Source organism: Rana temporaria, chromosome 4 (genome assembly GCF_905171775.1).
Source record: "Rana temporaria chromosome 4, aRanTem1.1, whole genome shotgun sequence".
In the NCBI taxonomy this organism is placed as follows: Eukaryota; Metazoa; Chordata; class Amphibia; order Anura; family Ranidae; genus Rana; species Rana temporaria.
In genome coordinates, this window is record NC_053492.1 from 218,895,986 (window position 1) to 218,919,793 (window position 23,808).

Consider the following 23,808-nt stretch of genomic DNA (forward strand, 5'->3'; position numbering starts at 1 on the left):
AAGTCTGTTAATGTAACATGTATTTAACTATTTAACATGTTTCTGCCTAGTCCTCTCCTGTAAACAGGGAACATAACCCCACTTGTCAAGATTTAAGGAGCTGTGTCCATCCATGGACGATAAGAGAAATATCATTTAGTGACAACTTTTTCTTTTTTTTTTTTATGTTTCAATCTCTTGTGACAAAAAATAAAATATTCAACAGGCTCAACATGCCTCTCAGCAATTTTCTTAAGGGTGTCTACTTTACAAAATGGTGTCATTTGGGGGTGTTTGTACTGCCCTGCCATTTTAGCACCTCAAGAAATGAGATACGCAGTCATAAAACTAAAAGCTGCGTAAACTCCAGAAAATGTGATCTAGCTTGTAGACGCTATTAGCTAGATTCAGGTAGAGTTAGGTCGGCGTATCAGTAGATATGCCGACCTAACTCTGAATCTGCGCCGACCTAGGTTTAAGTGTATTCTCAAACAGAGATACACTTAAACCTATCTAAGATAGGACTGCTTGCGCCGTCCTATCTTAGGGTGCAATATTTTGGCTGGCCGCTAGGTGGCGCTTCCATTTTGCGGTCGGCGTAGAATAAGTAAATCACTAGTTACGCCTATTCACGAACGTACGCCCGGCCGACGCAGTACAGATACGCCGTTTCCATAACACATTATGAGGCCTAAAGTTATTCCATCTAATAGTAATGTTAAAGTATGGCCGCCGTTCCCGCATCGAAATTCGAAAACTTTACGTCGTTTGCGTAAGTCGTCAGTGAATAGGGATTTACGTTGTTTACGTCCAAGTCAAAATCAATAGGCCCGTGCGGCGGACTTAGCTGCAATGCACACTGGGAAATGTAGGCGCCCGGGGCTTGCGCAGTTAAAAAAAAAAACGTCAATCACGTCGGGTCAAGCCTCATTATCATAAAACACGCCCCCTCAGACAAATTTGAATTAGGCGCCCTTACGCCCGCCCGCTTTAGGCTACGCCGCCGTAACTTAGCAGGCAAGTACTTTGAGAATCAAGTACTTGCCTCGCTAACTTACAGCGGCGTAGCCTAAACACGATAAGCTACGCCGCCGCAAAGTTGTGGCCATCTCTCTGATTCTAGCTATATAACTTTTGCGCAAACCAATAAATATACGCTCATTGGCATTTTTTAACAAACACATGTGGCTGAATACATGTTGGCCTAATGTATGACTAAAATTGAGTAGAAATTTTTTTTTTTTGTATATATATATATATATATATATATATATATATATATATATATATATATATATATATATATATATACACACACACACACACACACACACACACATATATATATATATATATATATATATATATATATATATCTGGTCATTGAGCAGTCAAATCTTCCAGGGCTAAAGTGGTTAAAATATAGAGCGCATAAAATATTTTCATTAAATGCAAGCATACAGTATGGTAAAAAAGTATTTGAGCCCCTGCTGATTTTGTACATTTGCGCACTGACAAACAAATGATCAGTTTATAATTTTAATGGTAGGTTTATTTTTAACAGTGAGAGATAGAAAGACAAAAAAAATAAAACTCCCAGAAAAACGCATTTCAAAAAAGTTATAAATTGATTTGAATTTTAATTTTAATGAGTGAAAAAATGATTTGACCCCTTCGCAAAACATGACTTGGTACTTGGTGGCAAAACCTGTTGGCAATCACAGATTAGACGTTTCTTGTAGATGGCCACCAGGTTTGCACACTTCTCAGGAGGGATTTTGTCCCACTCCTCTTTTCAGATCCTCTCCAAGTCATTAAGGTTTCGAGGCTGAAATTTGGTAACTCGAACCTTCAGCTCTCTCCACATATTTTCTATGGGATTAAAGCGGGGGTTCACCCTATTAATAAAAAATAAATACATTTTTTTTCTTCTAGCATAAAATGAGGCATAGTAGCGCGAGCTGCAGTATGCCTGTCTTTATTTTTTTAGTCCCGTACTCACAGTGTAATCGTAGAGACAAGATTCCGACCCCCCTGGGGGAATGGGCGTTCCTATGGAGAGGGAGCATGATTGACAGCCGGCTATGGCACGTCACGATTCTCCGGAAATACCCGAAATAGGACTTGGCGCTTCACGGCGCCTGCGCATAGTCTGTGCGCAGGCGCTGTATAGCGCCGTGAAGAGCCAAAACCTGTTCCGGCTGTCTTCGGGGAGCGTGACGTGCCAGAGCCGGAATCTTGTCTCTACGATTACACTGTGAGTACGGGACTAAAAAAATAAAGACAGGCATACTGTAACTCGCGCTACTATGCCTCATTTTATGCTAAAAAGATGTTAATAAGGGTGAACCACCGCTTTAAGGACTTGAAGACCCACCCATGACCCATTTTTAATGTCCTGGCTGAGTGAAGGAGGTTCTCGCCCAAGACTTGACAGTACATGGCCCAGTCCATTGTCTCTTTGATGCAGTGAAGTTGTCCTTTCCCCTTAGCAGAAAACCACCCCCAAAAGCATAATGTTCCCATCTCCATGTTGGACGGTGGGCAGGGTGTTGTTGGGGTCATAGGCAGCATTTCTCCTTCTCCAAACACGGCAAGTTGAGTTGATGCCAAAGAGCTTGATTTTGGTCTCATGTGACCACAACACAGACAGGTACTTTAAAAGCAATAGTCAGGGATCGACTGAAATATGGAGAGAAAAAGGTACTCTTCTGCAGAAACCAAACTACTTCTTTTGTTTTATATAAAAAACTAAGCTAGCTGCTTTGGGCAACTGCTCTATTTTTGTACAGGTTTACATTGCTCTACGATTTCTTTATATTTCTTAAAAAATTTCTTTTATTTTTTACCCTTTGAAGTTACCCCAATTATGCACTCTTGCCTTGAATTTTTTTTACATGCAATTCTGGAACAACTGGGTTATACTGCTACCTACTGGAGGAATTGACACTGAAAACGCAAAAAAATGGAGGCTATTCCAGGGTATAACTCCAGCTCCTACCATGAAAAGCAGACTTCATGTTTCTTCACAAAGGAGTGCCAAGTGCAGAGGCCATAAACACAGAGGGCTGGGACCTGGATTGTAAAACAGAGTGTGGGGAAAAAAGGATTTCATGGGGAGAACAAAAATCATATTTTCTGGGAAGGATGGTGTAGGCTTACAAGCTCGACCTTTTCACTGGTACTCTTATTTCCAGTGATGGCCATGACTAGCTTTTACAATGTACTGGCCATCTGGTCTAAGCAATCCATCAGCTGTTGGTCCAGTCAAAGCTTACTTAAGTGACATAGACCAGTCAAAAAAGGGTCCGTGGAATTAGGGCTTCGACCAGAAACAGATATAGCATAGTGCCAGTAAACACAAATAAAGACCCTGGAAGGGGCTTTCAGCCTGCAGAGTCCTTTAGGCTGGGTTCACATATGAGCATGCAGCAGCTCACAGCAGGAGTCCGGTGAATCCTTATTCACAGTTCTGGTCCGATTTCAGCCCAAATTTTTGGCTGAATTCAGACCTGAAAACAGACCAAAAGATGCACAGGGCTCCTGTGCAATTAGCACCGGAGCTGCTGCAGGGATATGTAAAACCAACTCCATAGAGAGCCGGTCACAATCTCCTGCTGTGAGAATTGAATGCGGGAAAATCCGCACTAGTGTGAACCCAACCTAAAAGAAAGTGTACCTTCCAATGGAATGGTAGTCACTCTGTTCAAACAAGAAAATGCAGATTTAAGTGCAGGAGTTGAACACATCTTACCATATTTCTCATTAAGAAGATATAATAATGCAGGGGGGGGGGGGGGGGGGGGTGGAGGAATACTTTCGTTGACCTACAGGGTCTATAGAACCAAGGCCAGAGCTGGTGGTAGCAACAGCCTGTTTTTTTTAACCTCAGAGTAGTGCCCACTACATCAGAGAGTAGGCAAGCTCTCTTGGTTTGGGGGCATGGCTCAGAGATGGAAGAGACTAAGATAGAGAGGATCATCAATAGTCTTAGAGCAGCTACAGTAGTTGACAACAAAATTTACGCATTTTGATCCACAAATGGCACTTTCTTTTGGTGGCATTTGATAATCTCTGTGGTTTTTATTTTTTGCGCTAAAATAAAACAAATTGTGAAAAAAAAGCCACAATATTTTGTACTTTTTGCTATAATAAATATCCATTTTTTTTTTTTAAAAGCAATTTTTTTCCTCAGTTTAGGCCAATATGTATTCTTCTACAGATTTTTAATAAAAAAAAAAAATCACAATAAAGCGTATATTGATTCGTTTGCGCAAAAGTTATAGCGTCTACTATTAATGGTGGCGATCTGCGATTTTTAATCATGACTGCACATTATGGCAGACAGATTGGACACTTTTTTGGGACCATTGGCATTTATACAGCCATCAGTGCTATAAAAATGCACCGATTACTGTGTAAATGTAGGGGGTTAACATTAGAGGGCGGTCAAGGGGTTAACTGTGTTCCCTAGGGAGTGAATATCTAAGGGGAGGGGGGGTGACACTGCCTGGGTAAGGAGACAGATCCTTGTTTATACTTGGTATAAACAACAGATCGCTCTCCTCACCCCTGACAGCATGGAGATCTGTCCGTTTACACAGACAGATTTCCGTTCCGTCTCTGTGTGAAGCGATCGTGGGTGCCCGGCGGTCGCACGTGCATCGGCTCCCTAGTGGTCCATGAACACATAGGATTTTATCAGGATTTTTTATAAGGGGCGTTTTTTGCCTGAAAAAATAAATAAAAAATAAATAAAACACAGACCCAGTGGGTTTGAAGAGGTGTTTTCAGCTATAACAATGCTTTTCTGCATTTTTCATTCTTGAGCATTAAGCTTTTGTGTGAGTAAAGTTTTGCTATTAAAAAACAAAAACAAAAAAAACTGCTACTGCAAAAAGTTTGAGCAAAACTAATTCTACAACTACAGCAAATGCTACTGGCGATTTTATAACATCCAGTGTGCATGAGTAGTTACGGTCTTTATGATCGCATTTAAAATGCTTACTGTACCCTTCAAGGATGGAAAACAAGGAGTTTGCTAAAAATTATTTCAAGTACAAATCGCTTACACCACAAGGGTTATTTTGAAAAGGGGAAGCAGAAAGAGTAAAACACGCAGGTTAATTGACAAAAGGAACAATACGGTTAGGAAGAGCACAGCAGGCAGACAAACTACCAAACATGCAGGGTTTAGAAAATAAAATAAAAATCTTGCTTGCAAAATTAAGACAAACCTTCATCCTGTTCTACTGAGGTTATGTCCATGTCTTCATCATGTGCGTCTGTAGAAAAGAAAATATTCAGCTTATTTAGCAAAAAAATAAAAAGGCAATATTACAGGATTAACCCCTTAGTGACTGAGGGTAAAACAAATGCTAATGCTTGAACACAATTTTGCAACTTTGACATGCGTTAGTAAAATTGTACAAATCACCACAACTAGTTGGTGTATCCAGGTGGATTATACCTTGCATTTTTCAGGACAAAAATTGGGCTCTCTTTTGGTGGCAAATGGTAACGCATTTTTTTATTTTATTTTAACTGAACTGCATATTTCTTGCTATTACTATAACTTGCCAAAGAACAACCCAAAATAAATTCCCCTGCTCCTGTCGATTTAACTATACCACATGTGAATGTTACAGAAAAAATAATGGGGGGGGGGGGGGAGTTGAGGAAAGAAAACCCCCTAAAAAGGTACTACGGGTGGACCAAGCTGCCTAATAATGGTATTTTAATTGCATAGAAAAAAAAAAATTGCAATGCACCGCACTGAAGCCAGTAGCAGCGAGGTTTGTTTGAGCTAATCGGCACTTTGAAAATTTCACAAAGCCACACTTTGGCCAGCAGAACCCCCAGCCAGGCACCTCGGAGAGGATATACACAAGCATACCAACTCCAGCTGTATGAATTCTATTGCAGTTCGTGACTGCCAGTTTCCAATCGAAGAGATACCAGGAAGTCTGCTTGATGAACAAGGCTCCCTCTGTGTAAACCAGGCTGGGTGAGCGGACCGGTGGTCCATGAGCTTCTGCTATATGACTGTCACTATTTCAATATCAGCCTATTTGAGGTTTCTTGTCCTCAGCTGCTCAAAGTTTTGGGACTGTGCTTTGCTTTGCTTTACTTCCATTTTTGCTTCAGCCTCATAATGCCTGATCAAATCTGTAAATGATTAACCGAATCGATCTATAATTTATAAATCAGCTATATGCCATTTCTCTACAGGATTTAATAATCGGCCAATTACTGGTATTTAGCAAAAACGGTGGCACAAATCACCCAGGAGCTTCATGTGCATAGCCACAATCTATCAATATCCCTGTCTATTCCCCAGTTGGGGGACCTGTTTAGTTCATATTGTAGGGTGCCATTTATTGGATCTGGAAATCACCTACCAGATACCATTACTTTGGTGACCCCTCAGAGGATATATAGCATGCATGCAGCTTGCGGCGTAGTTGTTGTTAGTTTAGACAGCCTTGTCTTGCTATTTTTAAATAATTGGGTGATGGGTATCTGATGTCTTTAACCACTTAAGCCCCGGACCTTTAGGCAGCTAAATGCCCAGGCCAGGTTTTGCGATTCGGCACTGCGTCGCTTTAACAGACAATTGCGCGGTCGTGCGACGTGGCTCCCAAACAAAATTGGCATCCTTTTCCCCCCACAAATAGAGCTTTCTTTTGGTGGTATTTGATCACCTCTGCGGTTTTTATTTTTTGCGCTATAAACAAAAATAGAGCGACAATTTTGAAAAAAATTCAATATTTTTTACTTATTGCTATAATAAATATCCCCCAAAAACATATATAATTTTTTTTTCCCCTCAGTTTAGGGCGATACGTATTCTTCGACCTATTTTTGGTAAAAAAAAAAAAAAAAAAAAAAATCGCAATAAGCGTTTATCGATTGGTTTGCGCAAAATTTATAGCGTTTACAAAATAGGGGATAGTTTTATTGCATTTTTATGAATTATTTTTTTTTTACTACTAATGGCGGCGATCAGCGATTTTTTTTCGTGACTGCGATATTATGGCGGACACTTCGCACAATTTTGACACATTTTTGGGACCATTGTCATTTTCACAGCAAAAAATGCATTTAAATTGCATTGTTTATTGTGAAAATGACAGTTGCAGTTTGGGAGTTAACCACAGGTGGTGCTGTAGGAGTTAGTGTTCACCTAGTGTGTGTTTACAACTGTAGGGGGTGTGGCTGTAGGACTGATGTCATCGATCGAGTCTCCCTATAAAAGGGATGACTCGATCGATGCAGCCGCCACAGTGAAGCACAGGGAAGCCGTGTTTACATACATCTCTCCCCATTCTTCAGCTCCGGGGAGCGATTATAAACTAATAGCCGCGCCGTCGTCCCGGATCGCTCCCCGCGGGTATCCGACCGCCGCATGTAGCAGGGGGGGTCCCGATCGAACCCCCGACCCGCGGAAACGTACCTGTACGCCCATCTACCTGTACGTGCCATTCTGTGGACGTACATATACATGCGGCGGTCGGGAAGTGGTTAAAGTGTGTAAAATTTATTTTTCTATGCTACTAAAATACCATTATTTTTTTTCAAGCAGCTTCTTCCATAGTTTGTTTAGGGGGGTTTTCTTTCCTTCCCCCGTTTTTTCTGTAGTATCCGATTAGCTTATGGAGACCGCACCACATTGGCGAGTATGCAATTAATGAGACACATGTGACAATGTTTATCTCATAGTGAGCAGCTGACCTCTCTTTTTGTACACATGTGAATGTTACTTGTTGTTTGTACCTGTAATATGGATCAGAAATGAGTGTGCATTTTGCATTTTTTTTATCCTACCCAAAACAAAGACACCAAAACAAAATGTAACCACTTGCTTACTGGGAACTTAAACCCCCCTCCTGCCCAGGCCAATTGTCAGCTTTTAACGCAGTCACACTTTAAATGACAATTGGTGGTGGTCAAGCAACACTGTACACAAATGACATTTTTATCATTTTGTTTTCACACAAATAGAGCTTTCTTTTGGTGGTATTTGATCACCACTGGGGTTTTTATATTATTACAAAAAAAACAAAAAGCAAACACACACACACACCAGGTAATTTTTCTCCTCCGTTGATATGCGCTGATAAGTCTGCACTGATGGGCAGAGATAAGGTGGCACTGTTTACATCACATAATCAGCTGTCTTGTGCTGACAGCTGATCACGTGGCAAGGGGTCCGGATCGAGTCTCGGACTCGCTGATCACAGAGCGTGCCACACGTGCCCCACAGAAGGCACGAAGGCCCCTTGAGCGCAGGAGGACATGTATTGACACCCTCCCGGCAAAGTAGGTCCACGCAGGTATGCATATATGCGGCATTACAAATAAAGACTTCTGTGAGGCTGCATTTATGCGTACCATCGGCGGAGAGAGGTAAATAAAAATAAAGAAACATTTAAGAGCTTATATGCAATGTCGGAGACACTTCGCTTTTCTATGGTCAAGGACACTTAAGTCCCTTTCACGCGGGGCGGAATCCGATTTTCTCAGCAGGGGATCTGTCAGCTGAACCCCTGCTGAGCAGTGCAGGCAAAATACATGTCTGCTCAGTTTCTGCAGAGTGGACACGGACAAAGCTCGCTCTGCTCTATAGGCAGCCGAGTGTAAATAAACCAGCTGTCCGTTTACAGCAGACTGCCCTCCGATTCCATTAGAAGGATTGAGATGCATCCCCTTCCATTTTTTTTATTTTAGAGGACCGGATCAAAAGTAAGCAGGTGTAAACGGAGAAGTCTGTTTACATCTGCCGGTCCATAGGATTACATGAACCATTCAATCAGGTCCGCTTAAAAAAAAAAAACCTGGACAGGCAGAACTGATCAGATAGCCTGTGCGAAAGAAGCCTTCAGTTACCCTGAATTTAATTGTGCTTTTCCTATGTAGACAATGGGGTTGATTTACTTAAAGCGGGAGTTCAACCATTTCTTTTTTTTCCCTTAGCTTCCTGCTCGTTCGGTCTAGGGGAATCGGCTATTTGTATTAAAATATGATCTGTACTTACCCGTTTTCGAGCTGCATCTTCTTCCGTCGCTTCCGGGTATGGGTCTTCGGGAGTGGGCGTTCCTTCTTGATTGACAGTCTTCCGAGAGGCTTCCGACGGTCGCATCCATCGCGTCACTCGTAGCCGAAAGAAGCCGAACGTCGGTGCGGCTCTATACTGCGCCTGCGCACCGACGTTCGGCTTCTTTCGGAAAATCGTGACGCGATGGATGCGACCGTCAGAAGCCTCTCGGAAGACTGTCAATCAAGAAGGAACGCCCATTCCCGCAAGCAACGGAGAGGATGCATCTCGTAAACAGGTAAGTAATGCTCATATTTTAAAACAAATAGCCGATTCCCCTAGTAAAAACGAGCAGGAATCTAAGGCTAAAAAATGCCCTCTAAGGGTGAACCACCGCTTTAAGGCAAATGCACTTTGAACAGCAAGTGCACTTGGAAGTGCATCACTGTAGATTCGAGGGGGACATGCAAGGAAAATAAACAGCATTTTTGCTTGTACATGATTGGATGATAAAATCAGCAGAGCTTCCCCTAATTTCAGATCTTCCTCTCAGTTCTACAACGACTTAACTTCCAAGTACACTTGCAGTGCAAAGTTAATTGTGTATATCCATTTTTTTACTTTTCAGTGTAGCCTGAGCTATAGAATGTGATAGAAATATACCTTGTATGGTATCCGATATGCTGTTCAGTAAAGCACACATCACATCTCCTCCTACATGGTGAGGGTTTAGGATATGAGCTGAACGTTGAGTTTTCTTAAACTGGTTCTCCAATTCTAGGAAACCTTTATCACCAGACAGGACAGAAAAAGGGATTTGCTTCGGAAGCCGCTCATCTAAACGTCCAGCCTAAAAAAAAAAAACACACATCAATTAAACCTTTTAAAACATGTCCTTTTAGGGGGCCTCTACAAGGATCCTTTATCAATTTTAAATTGCTGCATTTGTCCCAGGTGAAAAAAATCCCCTTTACTTCCAGATGATGCCCAGAACACTGTTGGCCAAGCTTCCTTCCACCCTCTCTCTTTGCAGTACATTTTCCATTTTTCTTTTTAGGGAATCCCCCAGGGGTTGGTTACAGGGTGAAACAGGACAAAAGCAATGCATTGGGGTTCATTGGGATAGGAACTCTCCCCTATGTTGACACAAACTGCAATTAAAACATTACAGGAGGATCTAAAATTCATCTCCTAATTTAAGAAGAATCAGAAAAAGGCAAGGCAATGCCGAAAGGTTGGTGTAACGTAAAAGGAAGAAAAGACCTGTATGTAACATATATAGTGCATTCATAAATTAAGAACCCCTTTCCTTTTTTTCAGTTTTGTTATGTTGCAACCTTACACTACAGTTGTTTAAGAAAGAGGTGAACAAAAATCCAGAGATCCTGTGTGGAGATGGGACAAAGTTAAAGAACAGCCTTCACCAGACTTTCAGACTGTGAGGAATAAGATTCTCTGGTCTGATAAAACCAAGATTGAACTGTCTGGCCTAAATTCTAAATGTTAGGTCTAGGGTTGTCCCGATACCGATACCAGTATCGGGACCAAGTATTTGCGGGAGTAAAATGCCCCTGATGCCTGGCCAAATATTGTCCCCCCTGCCGCCGCTGCATACTGCAAAGCCGCCTCCGCCGAGTTAATCTGCGTGCGGGGAACATTACAGCTTTTGTTTGAATAGCTGTGTTCCCGCCGCGTATAGACACTCCCCCTTGCTCGGGATTGGACGGGTGATCTTCTATGTAATGAGCGATCGTGGGTGCCCGGCAGTGATTGCACGGGATCAGGGACTAGCGGGAGAGGGCGCACGCGCCCCTAGTGGCCACTTCAGGGAGCGACGTATAGCTACGGGCTCTCGGGCAGGGGAGCCGACCTGCTGCCGTATAACTGCGGCGGCTGGTCGGCAAGTAGTTAAACATCTCTGAACAGACCTGAAAATGGCTGTCCACCAATGGTCACCATCCAACCTGACTGAGCTCGAGAGAATTTCCAAAGAAAAATGGCAGAAAATGCACCAATCCAGATGAGTAGTTTGTTGCGTCATACCCAAAAAGAGTAAAGGGTCTGAATACTTAAGTACATGCGATATTTTCTTTTTAATAAATTTTACAGTCATTTTTAAAATGTTGTCATTATGTATGCGGTACCGAGTGTAGAATAATGATAAAACAATTTTTTTAAACAATTTTAGTATCAGGCTGCAACAGAACAAAACTGAAAAAAAAAAAGGGAAGGGAGTCCAAATACTTTATAAAATGTTACGGAGACAGATTTTGCTTAGCAAAGAAAACCAACTGCAACATCAGCCATTATATAAAACAAGTAAATAATGATATGAAACATACATGAATACATATGGCAAAGTCGGCAGCATCTTTACGATCAGAGCAGCGAGGGTGAAGGAAAAAACAGCCAGTATTGTTGAGATGCTTGAAAAATTTGCAGTCCATTGGAGGTTTCCATGTGCCCTTCCCTCCTACAAATTTAAGTAGAATATTGAGAACACTGATAGTCTAAAACACAAAGCTATTAAATGAAAATAAATAAATCTTAAGCCGCGTACACACGACCATTTTTCATGTCCTAGAAAAAACTATTTTTTTTCCCGACGCGATTCTTATCAAGCCTGCCTTGCATACACAATTGTGGAAAAAAAAAATGCTTGAGCAAAGCGCGGTGACGTACAACGGCACTATAAAGGGGAAGTTCCATTCAGATGGCGCCACCCTTTGGGCTGCTTTTGTGTTAGTAAAAGTTTGGTGAGAGATGATTCGCGCTTTTCAATCTGTTACAGCGTGACGAATGCGCCATCTCCATTACGAATACTAGTTTTACCAGAACGAGTGCTCCCGTCTCATAACTTGCTTTTGAGCATGCACGTTTTTTTCACGTCGTTAAAGCCTACACACGACCGTTTTTCACGACGTGAAAAATAACACGAAAATTTAGAGCATGTTTTAAATTTTTGATGCCCATTTTTCATGTCGAGATAAATGCTCTGGAGCATACACACGATCGTTTTTAATGACCATTTAAAAAAATTGCATTTATCACGTCATGAAAAACGGTCGTGTGTACGCGGCATAAGAAGCCATTATAAAGGCAACTTTTGGTATGCAGGCTCGTCTTACTAATTTGTCACCACAATATTTGGTTAATCTGTTTAATAAAATTAACCACACCACAGAAAATTACAGCGCTGCAGACTGATAAGGAAAGGCAATGTTTAATAATAAAATGACATGGCTTGTGTCGCAATTGTATATACACACTATATTTTTTTTATCTTCTATATTTTTTCCCACAAAAGTGGAGTAACTGTTTACGTGGACTAAAATGCAAATGTCATCATAAAGCTATTTTAGTAAAAGAAGAGCTGTAACATTGTCTTAAAGTTATGCACAAGCAAAAGCTTGGACTATTGGTCACATAATCTGACGCAAGGAGGATCAGTGTTGAGATTCTGTTCAGCAGAGATTTTGTAACCATAGGTTTGAGATTTTGGTCATGTCAGCAAGGAGGCAGCCAGGAGCAACCTTTACTGTACATATTACTTAGCTATCCCAGCAAGTCTGTTACCCACTTCAATACTGGGCACTTTCCCCCCTTCCTGCCCACGCCAATTTTCAGCGCTGTCGCTTTTTGAATGACAATTGCGCGGTCATGCTACACTGTACACAAAACACATTTTCTATCATTTTGCTCCCACAAATATAGATTTATTTTGGTGGCATTTGATCACCTCTGCGTTTTTTCCCCTGCTAAATAACTAAAAAAATAAAAATAGAAAATGTTGAGAAAAAAAAAAAATAATTTCTTTGTTTCTGTCATAAAATTCTGTAAAAAAATACATTATCTACTCCACTGATGGGCACTGATAATACAGCACCAATGAGGTGGCACCGATATGCATTGATAGCCAACACTGATAGGCTGCACTGATGGGCATCACTGATAAAAGGAGGCTGTAACAGACCTATGCATGCTGCCTGGACATTTATAATCTTTATGCAGGGAGGACTACAAGGAACTGCATGGCTTGTCACAATTGGATGTACCACATTGTATTCTGAGCTCAAAGGGTTAATTGGACAAGGGTCTCTTTCACTGCTGAATGCTAATGTTCCCTTTGCATAGCTAATGAACTCTCTTTTGTGTAGGTAACAGCCTCCTGTGAGGTGTATGCTGATGGGGATTATGTGTGAGTGATAATTGTTTTAAAAGGTTAATTGAATTCTATTGTCTGATCAAGCTAAGTATAGGAGCCAAAACGTCTAGCGACTGATTGGCTCAAGGGAATGTCATTATTTCAAAGTATGTGTATTGAAGCCCCCCCTGGGTGGGGGGGGGGGGGGGGGGGTCATTTGTTTCTGTACAGTTTGTAACCAGATATAAGGAGGTAAAATGTGGCATAAAAAGTCAGTCTGCTTGACTCTGCAAACGTAGCCCGTCTCGTTTCTTGGAAGGGCGTTCGATGGGATATACCGGCGGTACCTGCATATCATAACTTGTCAGCAAAAAGGACGTCTCCAACGGCCGATACCCCTCACTACCAGTGGGTAGCCGTTACAGAGGCACAGGCAGGCATTACTGATGAACACTGATTTGCATTTGTGGGCACAGATTGGCATCCCTGGTGGCCATCAGTGGTGGGGGTCTAATCAATCAGCACACACACCCCATGCAGACTCGATAGAGGAAAAGACGATACATGGCTCTTCCTGTTTACACTGTGACCAGCTGTGATTGGACACAGCTGACCACGTGCTAAAGAGACTCCGTCAGAGGTTCTTTACTGAGATCGGTGGCGCGGTGTGTCAGACTGACATACCACACCACCGATGGGCACGTGCCAGTTCGTTATCCTGAAAGACGCCATATGACATCCAGTCAGGATAACGGAACCACTGCCCGAGCATCATTTTGCTATAGGCCGGGTGGGAAGTGGTTAAAATAACTTTGTATTAACATTGTGTACAGATTTACTTTAAAGCGGTGGTTCCCCCTTAAAAACAACTTTTTTTTATTCCACTGGCCCCCCACATTACAATCGAATTAAGGCTATTATTTTTTTTTGGCTGCTGTACATACCTTGATACAGCATCTTCACCCGTGCATCCGGGTTGCGAGTCCCGCGGGAGTGGGCGTTCCTCACATGTGTTTGATTGACATTTTTCCCAAAAACGAGCTCTCCCCCCGTCGCGTAAGCCACGTCACGATTGGCGAAAGGAGCCGAACGGCGATGCGCATGCGCAGTATAGCGCCGACTCGCCGTTCGGCTCCTTTCGCCAACCGTGACGCGGCTTACGCGACAGGGGGGAGCTCGTTTTTGGGAAAAATTTCAATCAAACTCATGTGAGGAACGCCCACTCCCGTGGGACTCGCAACACGGATGCACGGGTGAAGATGCTGTATCAAGGTATGTACAGCAGCCAAAAAAAAAATAATAGCCTTAATTCGATTGTAATGTGGGGGGCCAGTGGAATAAAAAAATAGTTGTTTTTAAGGGGGAACCACCGCTTTAAGGATTTATGCAGTGGCTTAAATAAAGAAAATTACATACAGCATGGATTTCATAGTGATGCAGAGTTTTCCTGGTGTTAATTTGAGCAGCTTACTGAACACCAAGTATATGACCCTAGGTCTCGGATCTCCAACATTCCAAACAAAAGGGCCAGTTTATGGTCCTTCAAACCTTAGGGCGGGGGCGGCAGACTGGCTTGTGGGAGTAGAAAATGTACTGTTGTCAGTGGAAGGAATAGTGCCCCATTCGTTGTTGTCAGTTGGAGAAATAGAGTGGCAAGAACTATGCCCCACTGTTGCTGACAGGGAGGGGAGTAATGTCCCAAGGGCTGGATAAATACAAGAAACATCCGCATCCAGCCCACGGGCTGCAGTTTGGAGACCACTGCACTAAGTGAAACAATTTTTCATGAGCATTGTTTTGTTAGGACCTTTTGATATGTAATGCAGCACAGTCTGTTAAGACACAAGTGTACTCCATCTGTTCCAAATACAAGAGATTATGAGGATGTGCGATATGTGTTTTTATTCTTAAACTAAAAAAACAAAACAAAAGCAAAATGAAAGTAAAGCTCACCTTGAAATCCCCACACAAATGTTCCCTGGTTTAGGTATCCTGGCAGACGAGTAAAAAACTGGGCCCAATTGTCCAAGTCAATAAAAACAATGTGGGTCATTGTTCCGAGGAAATCTAAATCTGGTAATTCACAATCCTGCAGTTCTAGAGGGGAAGATTTGTATATTTGTCATTACTTTGATTTCTCACTGAAAAAAAACCTAAAGTATGTAAAAAATAAATAAATAAATAAATAAATAAATATTCTCTGCACAAACCCAATAATAAAATAAGGAAGCAATGACCTATGTTCAGTTGTAGCTTCACATGTGAACAAATGGAATACAAATAAAAAAGTGCCATGCAACACCACTGTGTCTGTATTTTTACCATATGTTAGATTGCCTCTATCCTGTGTGCTGTACGCAACATTACCCCTGAATCTTTGTTGCAGAGGCTATAGCCAAAATTAGGCGACGAAAAGAAAAAATATATATATTAAGATAGAAATTGTGTTATTGTGCATACATTGTAAAAATGTGAACCATAGTCCAAATCTTTAATATTGCGTAAACATATGAACAACAGACAAATGTCCTGAAAAATTTGAGATTTTCCTAGCTTGTGATTATATGAGGACAGGAGGCGAGTATCTTATGCCTTAATCTTTATTTATTAATGCTCACAGCAGAATGTATTTCTAATAACTCAATGTAAAAAACTTTTAAAACAAACTACCACACTCAGCAGTCCATATAGTCTCTAGCCACACCCCTCACGGGGACCTCCATAAAAGGGGACTGCTTGTGGTGGTTCCTCCTCTTTCTTGATGCAATGACTTCTTAAGGTAGAAACGGCACCAAAACGGAGGATCGAAGCGCAACCCCGGAGTCCAGACCGGCCGATCGAAGTCCGACAGCTTCCGAGGGGAAGCCAACCACTAACCGTGACCCAACAGGGGTTCCAGGAACAACTGATCCCAACAGGGGTTCTCAAGAGAGCTGCTTCCAACATGAAGGCAGGATCCAATCATCCTCCAAACTGGAGTACCCGTCTGTAAAATCCAGGTCGGCATTCAGTAACCTGCGAAAATGAAAAAACAAACAATCGTAATAGGGAGGGTAGGGAGGGAAGATACTCGCCTCCTGTCCTCATATAATCAATATTTTCCGTCACAAGAAAGGAAAATCTCAAATTATATATCAGACAGGAGGCTCATATCGTATGCAAGTTCAAAGCTAGTATCACAAGCATGTAGATATGATTAAACACAATATACAATAATTCTAAGAGAGGATCGACATGGAGATGTGGTCCTGAGGTCTGAAGTAGAATTGGCGGAATGTGGTCTCCGAAGACCAATGTCACGATCGCTACCGTGCCAAACAGACAGCGAGGCGTGGTCGTCCCCCAGTTGGCTCTGGGTGGAATTGAACCCAGGGCCTCTCCGTTGCTGGTCCAGGTCTTTGACTCTGAGCCACTGCTCAGTGATATTCTTCTTGCTGTCCGTCGGAGCCTGGTTCTGAACTTGTGCTACTTTGGACCAATCAGTGGCCTGAGCGGCCTATTTAAGCCAGCCCCTTCCTCCTTGCAAATTGCTGGTTCGTTGTCAGTGTTTGGAGTGTTTGCTGCTGGAAACCTTATCTGTGGATATCCTGTTTACCTGACCCTTGGCTTGCTGCTCTCTTCAACCCTGTGACCCCGGCTTGAACTTTGGACTGTCTGACTTCTCTACCCCTGACCTTGGCTTTGAACTTCGGATACCCTACCTGCTCCAACCCCTGACCTCGGCTTGTTCTCTGGATTATTCTTCAGTCTTGTTCCTGTTTGAGCACCTTCTGTTTGGACTATCTCCTGTGTGCTTCTGAACAGCCTCCAGTGAGCTTCGGCTATCCAGTTCCCGGTCCACCTTGGATTCCCTCCTGCCACTGGACCCGGTGCCTCTTGGTGCGTCCTTCCTTCTGTCTCAAACCCCAGCGGGTGGATCGCATCGAGTCGCAAAAGGTGAGCCGCCCTTGGCATCTCGGCCTCTGTAAGTAACGTTCCTGACAACCAATCCGCTGCTCTCAAGACATCGAAAAGAGAGCCTCCTGATACGACTACCTTGGTAGCCATAGCACCCCTGGTGGAGTGAGCACCGAACAGGGTAACGTCGATCCCTGCCAATTCCATGGCGGTTCTCACCCAGCGTGCCAGAGAGGCAGACGAGACGGGAAGATGGTGTTTGACGTAGGACACAAGGAGCTGAGAAGAGCCCGCGGGACGCAGAGAAGAGGTCTGAGATTCGTATGCCTGTAGGCAACGGACGACACAGAGGAGCGGATGAGTCGGAAAGGAAGGATAAAAGACCGAGAGGATACCGGTTTTAGTCCTGCGTACTATGGAAAATTCAACACCTTGTGGCGAAAATTGTCGCCTGGAGATGTCTAGAGCCCCAACATCTGACACTCTCTTGATGGAAATCAGACAAAGGAGGACCGTTAGTTTTATGGATAAAAGTCTCAGAGATATGTTCGCCAGTTGGGGGGACAACGCGGACCTATCAAGCACCTTGGAAACGTCCCAGGTCGCTTGGTATCTAGGCCTAGGGGGACGTTGAAACTTTGCACCTCGTAAAAGACGACACACCAGCGGGTGTCTGCCAACTGGCAAAGAATCCACGGGGCAGTGATAGGCCGAGATAGCTGACCGATAGATGTTGATAGAGCTGTACGACTTACCGGATTCAAACGAATCCGCCAGGTAATTCACTACAAGTGATATAGGGGCCTGTACGGGATCAACCTGCCGTTGATCACACCAACGAACCCAGCGCTTCCAGGCTGATCGATATGCCGATCTAGTCCCGGGGGCCCAGGCCAGGGCGAGGAGATTCTGAGCTGATTCTGAAAGGACTCTATCTGAGGTCGGGATCCCGAGACCAACCACGCAAGAAGTGGTAGGTTGTTCTCCAGAATCAGGGGGTGAAGATCCCCGTTCGGACTGGTGAGGAGGTGAGGGAAATGGGGAATCAGCCTGGGAAGGTCTACAGTCATCCCCAGCAACAGAGGGAACCATGGTTGGGTCGGCCACCACGGCGTAATCAGCACCACACTTGCTCCCAGGTTGGTTATCCGTAGGAGAAGTCTGGAGATTATTTGGAAAGGGGGGAATGCGTAATGTGTTCCCTCCGGCCAGGGTTGGTGGAGAGCGTCCACCGCATATGCCTCCGGGTCCGGCCTCCAGCTGAAGAAGCGAGGCAGTTGGTGGTTGAGGCGGGAGGCGAAGAGATCTAAGGATAGCTGTCCCCAGAGCCGCTGCAATTGAAGAAATATCGACCGATCCAGTCTCCAGTCGCGAAGATATCGAGAGTTCCAGTCGGCTACCGAGTTGGAGACTCCCGGAATGTATTCCGCTATAGGGGTAATGTCGTGGGCTAGACAAAAGTGTCAGAAATCTTTCGCGATATACGCCAAAGTTTTGGATTTGGTGCCTCCCAGGCGGTTGACATATTGCACTGCCGCCACATTGTCCATGCGAAATAGAATACAGCATGTGGAAGTATGGGGCATGAAACTCTTGACAGCGAACAGGGCTGCCAACAGCTCTAGCGCATTGATATGAAGAGAGGTTTCCGATGCGGACCACGTCCCTCCTGTGGAGGCCGCACCGGGCGCCCCAGCCCTGGCGACTGGCGCCCGATTCTATGACGACGTCCGGGCTGGGGTTGAAGATGGTTCTGCCATTCCATTCGACGGCGTGGTGAAGCCACCATCTCAGTTCCTCGGTGGTCTCTTGGCATAGAGGGATTTCGTCTGAATATTTGAGGCCCTGTCTCAGGTGCATAATTTTGAGCCTCTGAAGGGCTCTGTAATGCAGTGGGGCCGGAAAGATGGCCTGGATAGAGGCCGCAAGTAGGCCCACTAGACGTGCCAGTGTACGGAGAGAAAGGTAGCCTCTGCGTAGTGCTGATCGAATCTCCTTGCGGATATGGGCAAGTTTGGTCTTGGGGAGACTAAGGGTGGATTGAACGGTGTTTACCGTAAACCCCAAAAACTCCATCTGCTGGGATGGGATCAAAACGGACTTGTCGTGATTGATTATAAAGCCCAGTTTCTGTATAAGGGATATTGTCCAAGACATGTGGAGGAGGGCTTGACTCTTGGAATAGGCCATGATGAGAATGTCGTCTAGATAGATAATCAGACGCACTCCTCTGCTCCTCAGAGCTGCCACCACTGGTTTCATGAGTTTGGTGAAACACCATGGGGCGGACGACAGGCCGAACGGGAGGCAAGTAAATTGCCACATCCTGCCCTTCCACGGGAAACGAAGTAGGTGTTGTGACTCTGGGTGTATAGGGACCGTAAGGTATGCGTCTTTTAGGTCCACCTTCACGAGCCAGTCTCCAGGATGGAGAAGGTCTCGGAGGAAGTGAATTCCCTCCATCTTGAAATGTCGATACTTGACATATTGGTTTAGGCCCCTGAGGTTTATCACGGGGCGATAACCTCCCCCTTTTTTGCGTACCAGGAATAGGTTGCTTATGAAACCTGGGGAAGAAGGGTCCACTTCTACAATAGCCTGTTTGGTCAGCAGGTCTCGTATCTCTTTGTCTATGAGAAGACAGTTTCGTCTTGCAAACCGAATGGGGGGAGGAATTATATTGAGAATCGGTGGGGATAGTATGTCTATAACAAACCCTTCTACTGAGTTTAAAATCCACGCGTCTGCCGTAATCGCAGATCAGGCGTAGGTAAAATACCTCAGACGACCCCCCACAGGAACGTGATTGAGTGTGGTGTAAGGCATACTCACCAGTAGGTCGGGATCGTGGGTAACCGCGTCCGCGCCAGGGTCTGCCTCGGGGAGGGAAGAAGGGCGCCGGTTGTGCCACTGGGGCGGAATAGGATGGAGCCTGGTATTGGTATTGAGCAGGGGGTCTGCCCTGCGGCCTACAGAAAGTGGAACGGCCGGCAGAACGGCCTCTATTTCTGCCGGCCCTGTTAAAAACCTTGTTGGCCCCGGTTCTCTTTAAGGAGTTTTGGGCCTTGTCTAGGCTGGGGAACAATCCTACAAATTTGTTTATGTCCTTGATCACCATGTCCCCAAAGAGCATGCCCTCAGCCGACGGGCCGGGCTCGGATTCCGCCAGGTGTGAGAGCTGGGGATCTAGGCGCATGAGCAGGGGTCTCCAAAGTACGGCCCGCGGGCCACATCCGGCCCGCTAGGACGTTTTGTCCGGCCCGCAGCTTCAGTCAGACTCACTGCAGGGACGGCTTGCTTTGCCTTCCGACAGGCATTGAGGGATTTCAGCGCAGACCTGCTGCACTTCCCAGCTCCTCCACCAGAGTTGAGTTTCATTTTAGCTGTAACAGCTTGTCTGTGTAAAAGGGGCGGGAGCCGGGAAGTACAGCGTGCCGTGCCTGCTCTAATGCCAGCTCTTCAGAAGCAGCACAGAACACGCTGATCTACAGGGAAACTTGCAGACAGACAGTGATGGGGGAAAATAACGTGCTGGGGGGGGGGGGGGGGGGGGGAGAGAGGGAGGAGGCTGGGGAAACAAGTTTAGAGGGGGGACAAAACTGTGTGTGGTGGGAGATCTGGTGATGGCTCTGATGGGGATGTAGTGATGGCTCTGATGGGGATGTAGTGATGGCTCTGATGGGGATGTGGTGATGGCTCTGATGGGGATGTGGTGATGGCTCTGATGGGGATGTGGTGATGGCTCTGATGGGGATGTGGTGATGGCTCTGATTGGGATGTGGTGATGGCTCTGATGGGGATGTGGTGATGGCTCTGATGGGGATGTGGTGATGACTCTGATGGGGATGTGGTGATGACTCTGATGGGGATGTGGTGATGACTCTGATGGGGATGTGGTGATGACTCTGATGGGGATGTGGTGATGACTCTGATGGGGATGTGGTGATGACTCTGATGGGGATGTAGTGATGACTCTGGTGGGGATGGGGATGTGGTGATGGCTCTGATGGGGATGTAGTGATGGCTCTGATGGGGATGGGGATGGGGATGTGGTGATGGCTCTGATGGGGATGTAGTGATGGCTCTGGTGGGGATGGGGATGTGGTGATGGCTCTGATGGGGATGTGGATGTGGTGATGGCTCTGATGGGGATGTGGTCATGGCTCTGATGGGGATGTGGTCATGGCTCTGATGGGGATGTGGTCATGGCTCTGATGGGGATGTGGTGATGGCTCTGATGGGGATGTAGTGATGACTCTGATGGGGATGTGGTGATGGGGATGTGGTGATGGGGATGTAGTGATGACTCTGGGGGGGATGTGGTGATGGGGATGTAGTGATGGCTCTGATGGGGATGTGGTGATGACTCTGATGGGGATGTGGTGATGACTCTGATGGGGATGTGGTGATGACTCTGATGGGGATGTGGTGATGACTCTGATGGGGATGTGGTGATGACTCTGATGGGGATGTGGTGATGACTCTGATGGGGATGTGGTGATGACTCTGATGGGGATGTGGTGATGACTCTGATGGGGATGTGGTGATGACTCTGATGGGGATGTGGTGATGACTCTGATGGGGATGTGGTGATGACTCTGATGGGGATGTGGTGATGACTCTGATGGGGATGTGGTGATGACTCTGATGGGGATGTGGTGATGACTCTGATGGGGATGTGGTGATGACTCTGATGGGGATGTGGTGATGGCTCTGATGGGGATGTGGTGATGGCTCTGATGGGGATGTGGTGATGGCTCTGATGGGGATGTGGTGATGGCTCTGATGGGGATGTGGTGATGGCTCTGATGGGGATGTGGTGATGGCTCTGATGGGGATGTGGTGATGGCTCTGATGGGGATGTGGTGATGGCTCTGATGGGGATGTGGTGATGGCTCTGATGGGGATGTGGTGATGGCTCTGATGGTGATGACTCTGATGGGGATGTGGTGATGACTCTGATGGGGATGTGGTGATGGGGATGTGGTGATGGCTCTGATGGGGATGTGGTGATGGCTCTGATGGGGATGGCTCTGATGGGGATGTGGTGATGGCTCTGATGGTTTGTGGTGATGGCTCTGGTGGTGATGGCTCTGATGGGGATTCAGTGATGGCTCTGATGGGGATGTGGTGATGGCTCTGATGGGGATGTGGTGATGGCTCTGGTGGTGATGGCTCTGATGGGGATGTAGTGATGGCTCTGATGGGGATGTGGTGATGGCTCTGGTGGAGATGGCTCTGATGGGGATGTAGTGATGGCTCTGATGGGGATGGGGATGTGGTGATGGCTCTGATGGGGATGTGGTGATGGCTCTGGTGGGGATGTAGTGATGGCTCTGATGGGGATGTGGTGATGACTCTGATGGGGATGTGGTGATGGCTCTGATGGGGATGTGGTGATGGCTCTGATGGGGATGTGGTGATGGCTCTGATGGGGATGTGGTGAAGGCTCTGATGGGGATGTGGTGAAGGCTCTGATGGGGATGTGGTGATGGCTCTGATGGGGATGTGGTGATGACTCTGATGGGGATGTGGTGATGGCTCTGATGGGGATGTGGTGATGGCTCTGATGGGGATGTGGTGATGGCTCTGATGGGGATGTGGTGATGGCTCTGATGGGGATGGGGATGTGGTGATGGTTCTGATGGGGATGTGGTGATGGCTCTGGTGGGGATGTGGTGATGGGGATGTAGATGTGGAGGGGGCTCTGATGGGGAACACTGATGTAAGGCCTCATGCACACTTAATATTTGGCCCTGGTGCACGAGGCTCTGGCATTTAGGTGCGGGCGGAGGATACAGGTGCACCATCCAGCCCTACTAATGGCAGCCTTTTTTTAAATTCTGCTCTATTCCATAGCTGAGGAGTAATTTATAAATGGCTTCTTTTTTTTTCGGCCCGCGAATATCTGTAAAATATACAATGTGGCCCTCGAAGTAAAAAGTTTGGAGACCCCTGCGCATGAGGATCGACCTGCGTCTTTCCACAGAGCAGGCCGTGTTGGCAGTGCCGGCCAGGCATAGGGCTCTTTGTGCCCAACCTCTAAGCTGCGGGAGGTCAACTGGTTGTCCAGAAGCCGCAGCTTGCTCGGACAGGTTGAGGATTTTAGTCAACGGACCCATAAGGTCCAGAACGCGGTCTTGTATTGACCGGAAGGATCGTTCAATGCCCTTCTTTTGAAATGTTCCCGTCTTTAGGAGATATTTCGTTAAGACCGGGTCCACCTCAGGGGTGGCTACAACCTTTTTTGGTATGGAGGGTCTGGGGACATTCAGCCCTCAATTTGTTACGGCCATTTCTATCCAAGGACTTCCTAGCCCACAGTTCCACGTACTGTGAAACGTGTGGCAGGGGAGTCCATTCCCCAGAACGTGGATGGGTAATTGCGTCCGGGTGGAAAAAGGGTTCCCCAAGGGCGTCCAGGAGGACCTCGTCCTGCGTGGCAGGAGTGGCGGCTGTGTCAGGCGCTGTAGCCCCAGCATCTTCAATATATGATCCGGAGTCTGAGACGTCCGACCCCTCAGAAGGGTCGGCCAAATCTTCCTCAGAGGAATCAACATATGAATCTGGCTTAGCCCTTCTAGCGGCTCTATACCCCTTTTGTTGAGTCTCCCTGGGGTCCAGGGGGCGAGAAGTATCAGATTGATGCTGGGGTTGGTAGACCGTGGTGGGGGCTACCTGTAGCAAATTATTTACTTCCCCTGCCGGGGAGTCATGCACCACCAGGGTGTGCTTCCTCTTGTGCGAGACC

The 23,808-nt window shown here is 45.7% G+C and overlaps 1 protein-coding gene across 2 annotated transcripts in view; it reads right to left on the reverse strand.

Moving 5' to 3' along the window:
• The window catches only part of ZNF451 (zinc finger protein 451), a 75,068-nt gene that overhangs the window by 12,820 nt on the left and 38,440 nt on the right, over window positions 1-23,808 (reverse strand). Inside the window, exons 11-14 of one of the 2 annotated variants that reach the window (XM_040349889.1) lie at window positions 15,114-15,257; window positions 11,359-11,489; window positions 9,680-9,866; window positions 5,217-5,264 (exon numbers count right to left, since the gene is read on the reverse strand). In XM_040349889.1, the coding sequence (XP_040205823.1) occupies window positions 5,217-5,264; window positions 9,680-9,866; window positions 11,359-11,489; window positions 15,114-15,257 (510 nt within the window). Of the gene's footprint in view, window positions 1-5,216; window positions 5,265-9,679; window positions 9,867-11,358; window positions 11,490-15,113; window positions 15,258-15,753; window positions 16,176-23,808 lie in introns of those variants that run through there. The other variant, XM_040349890.1, reaches the window with a different exon arrangement.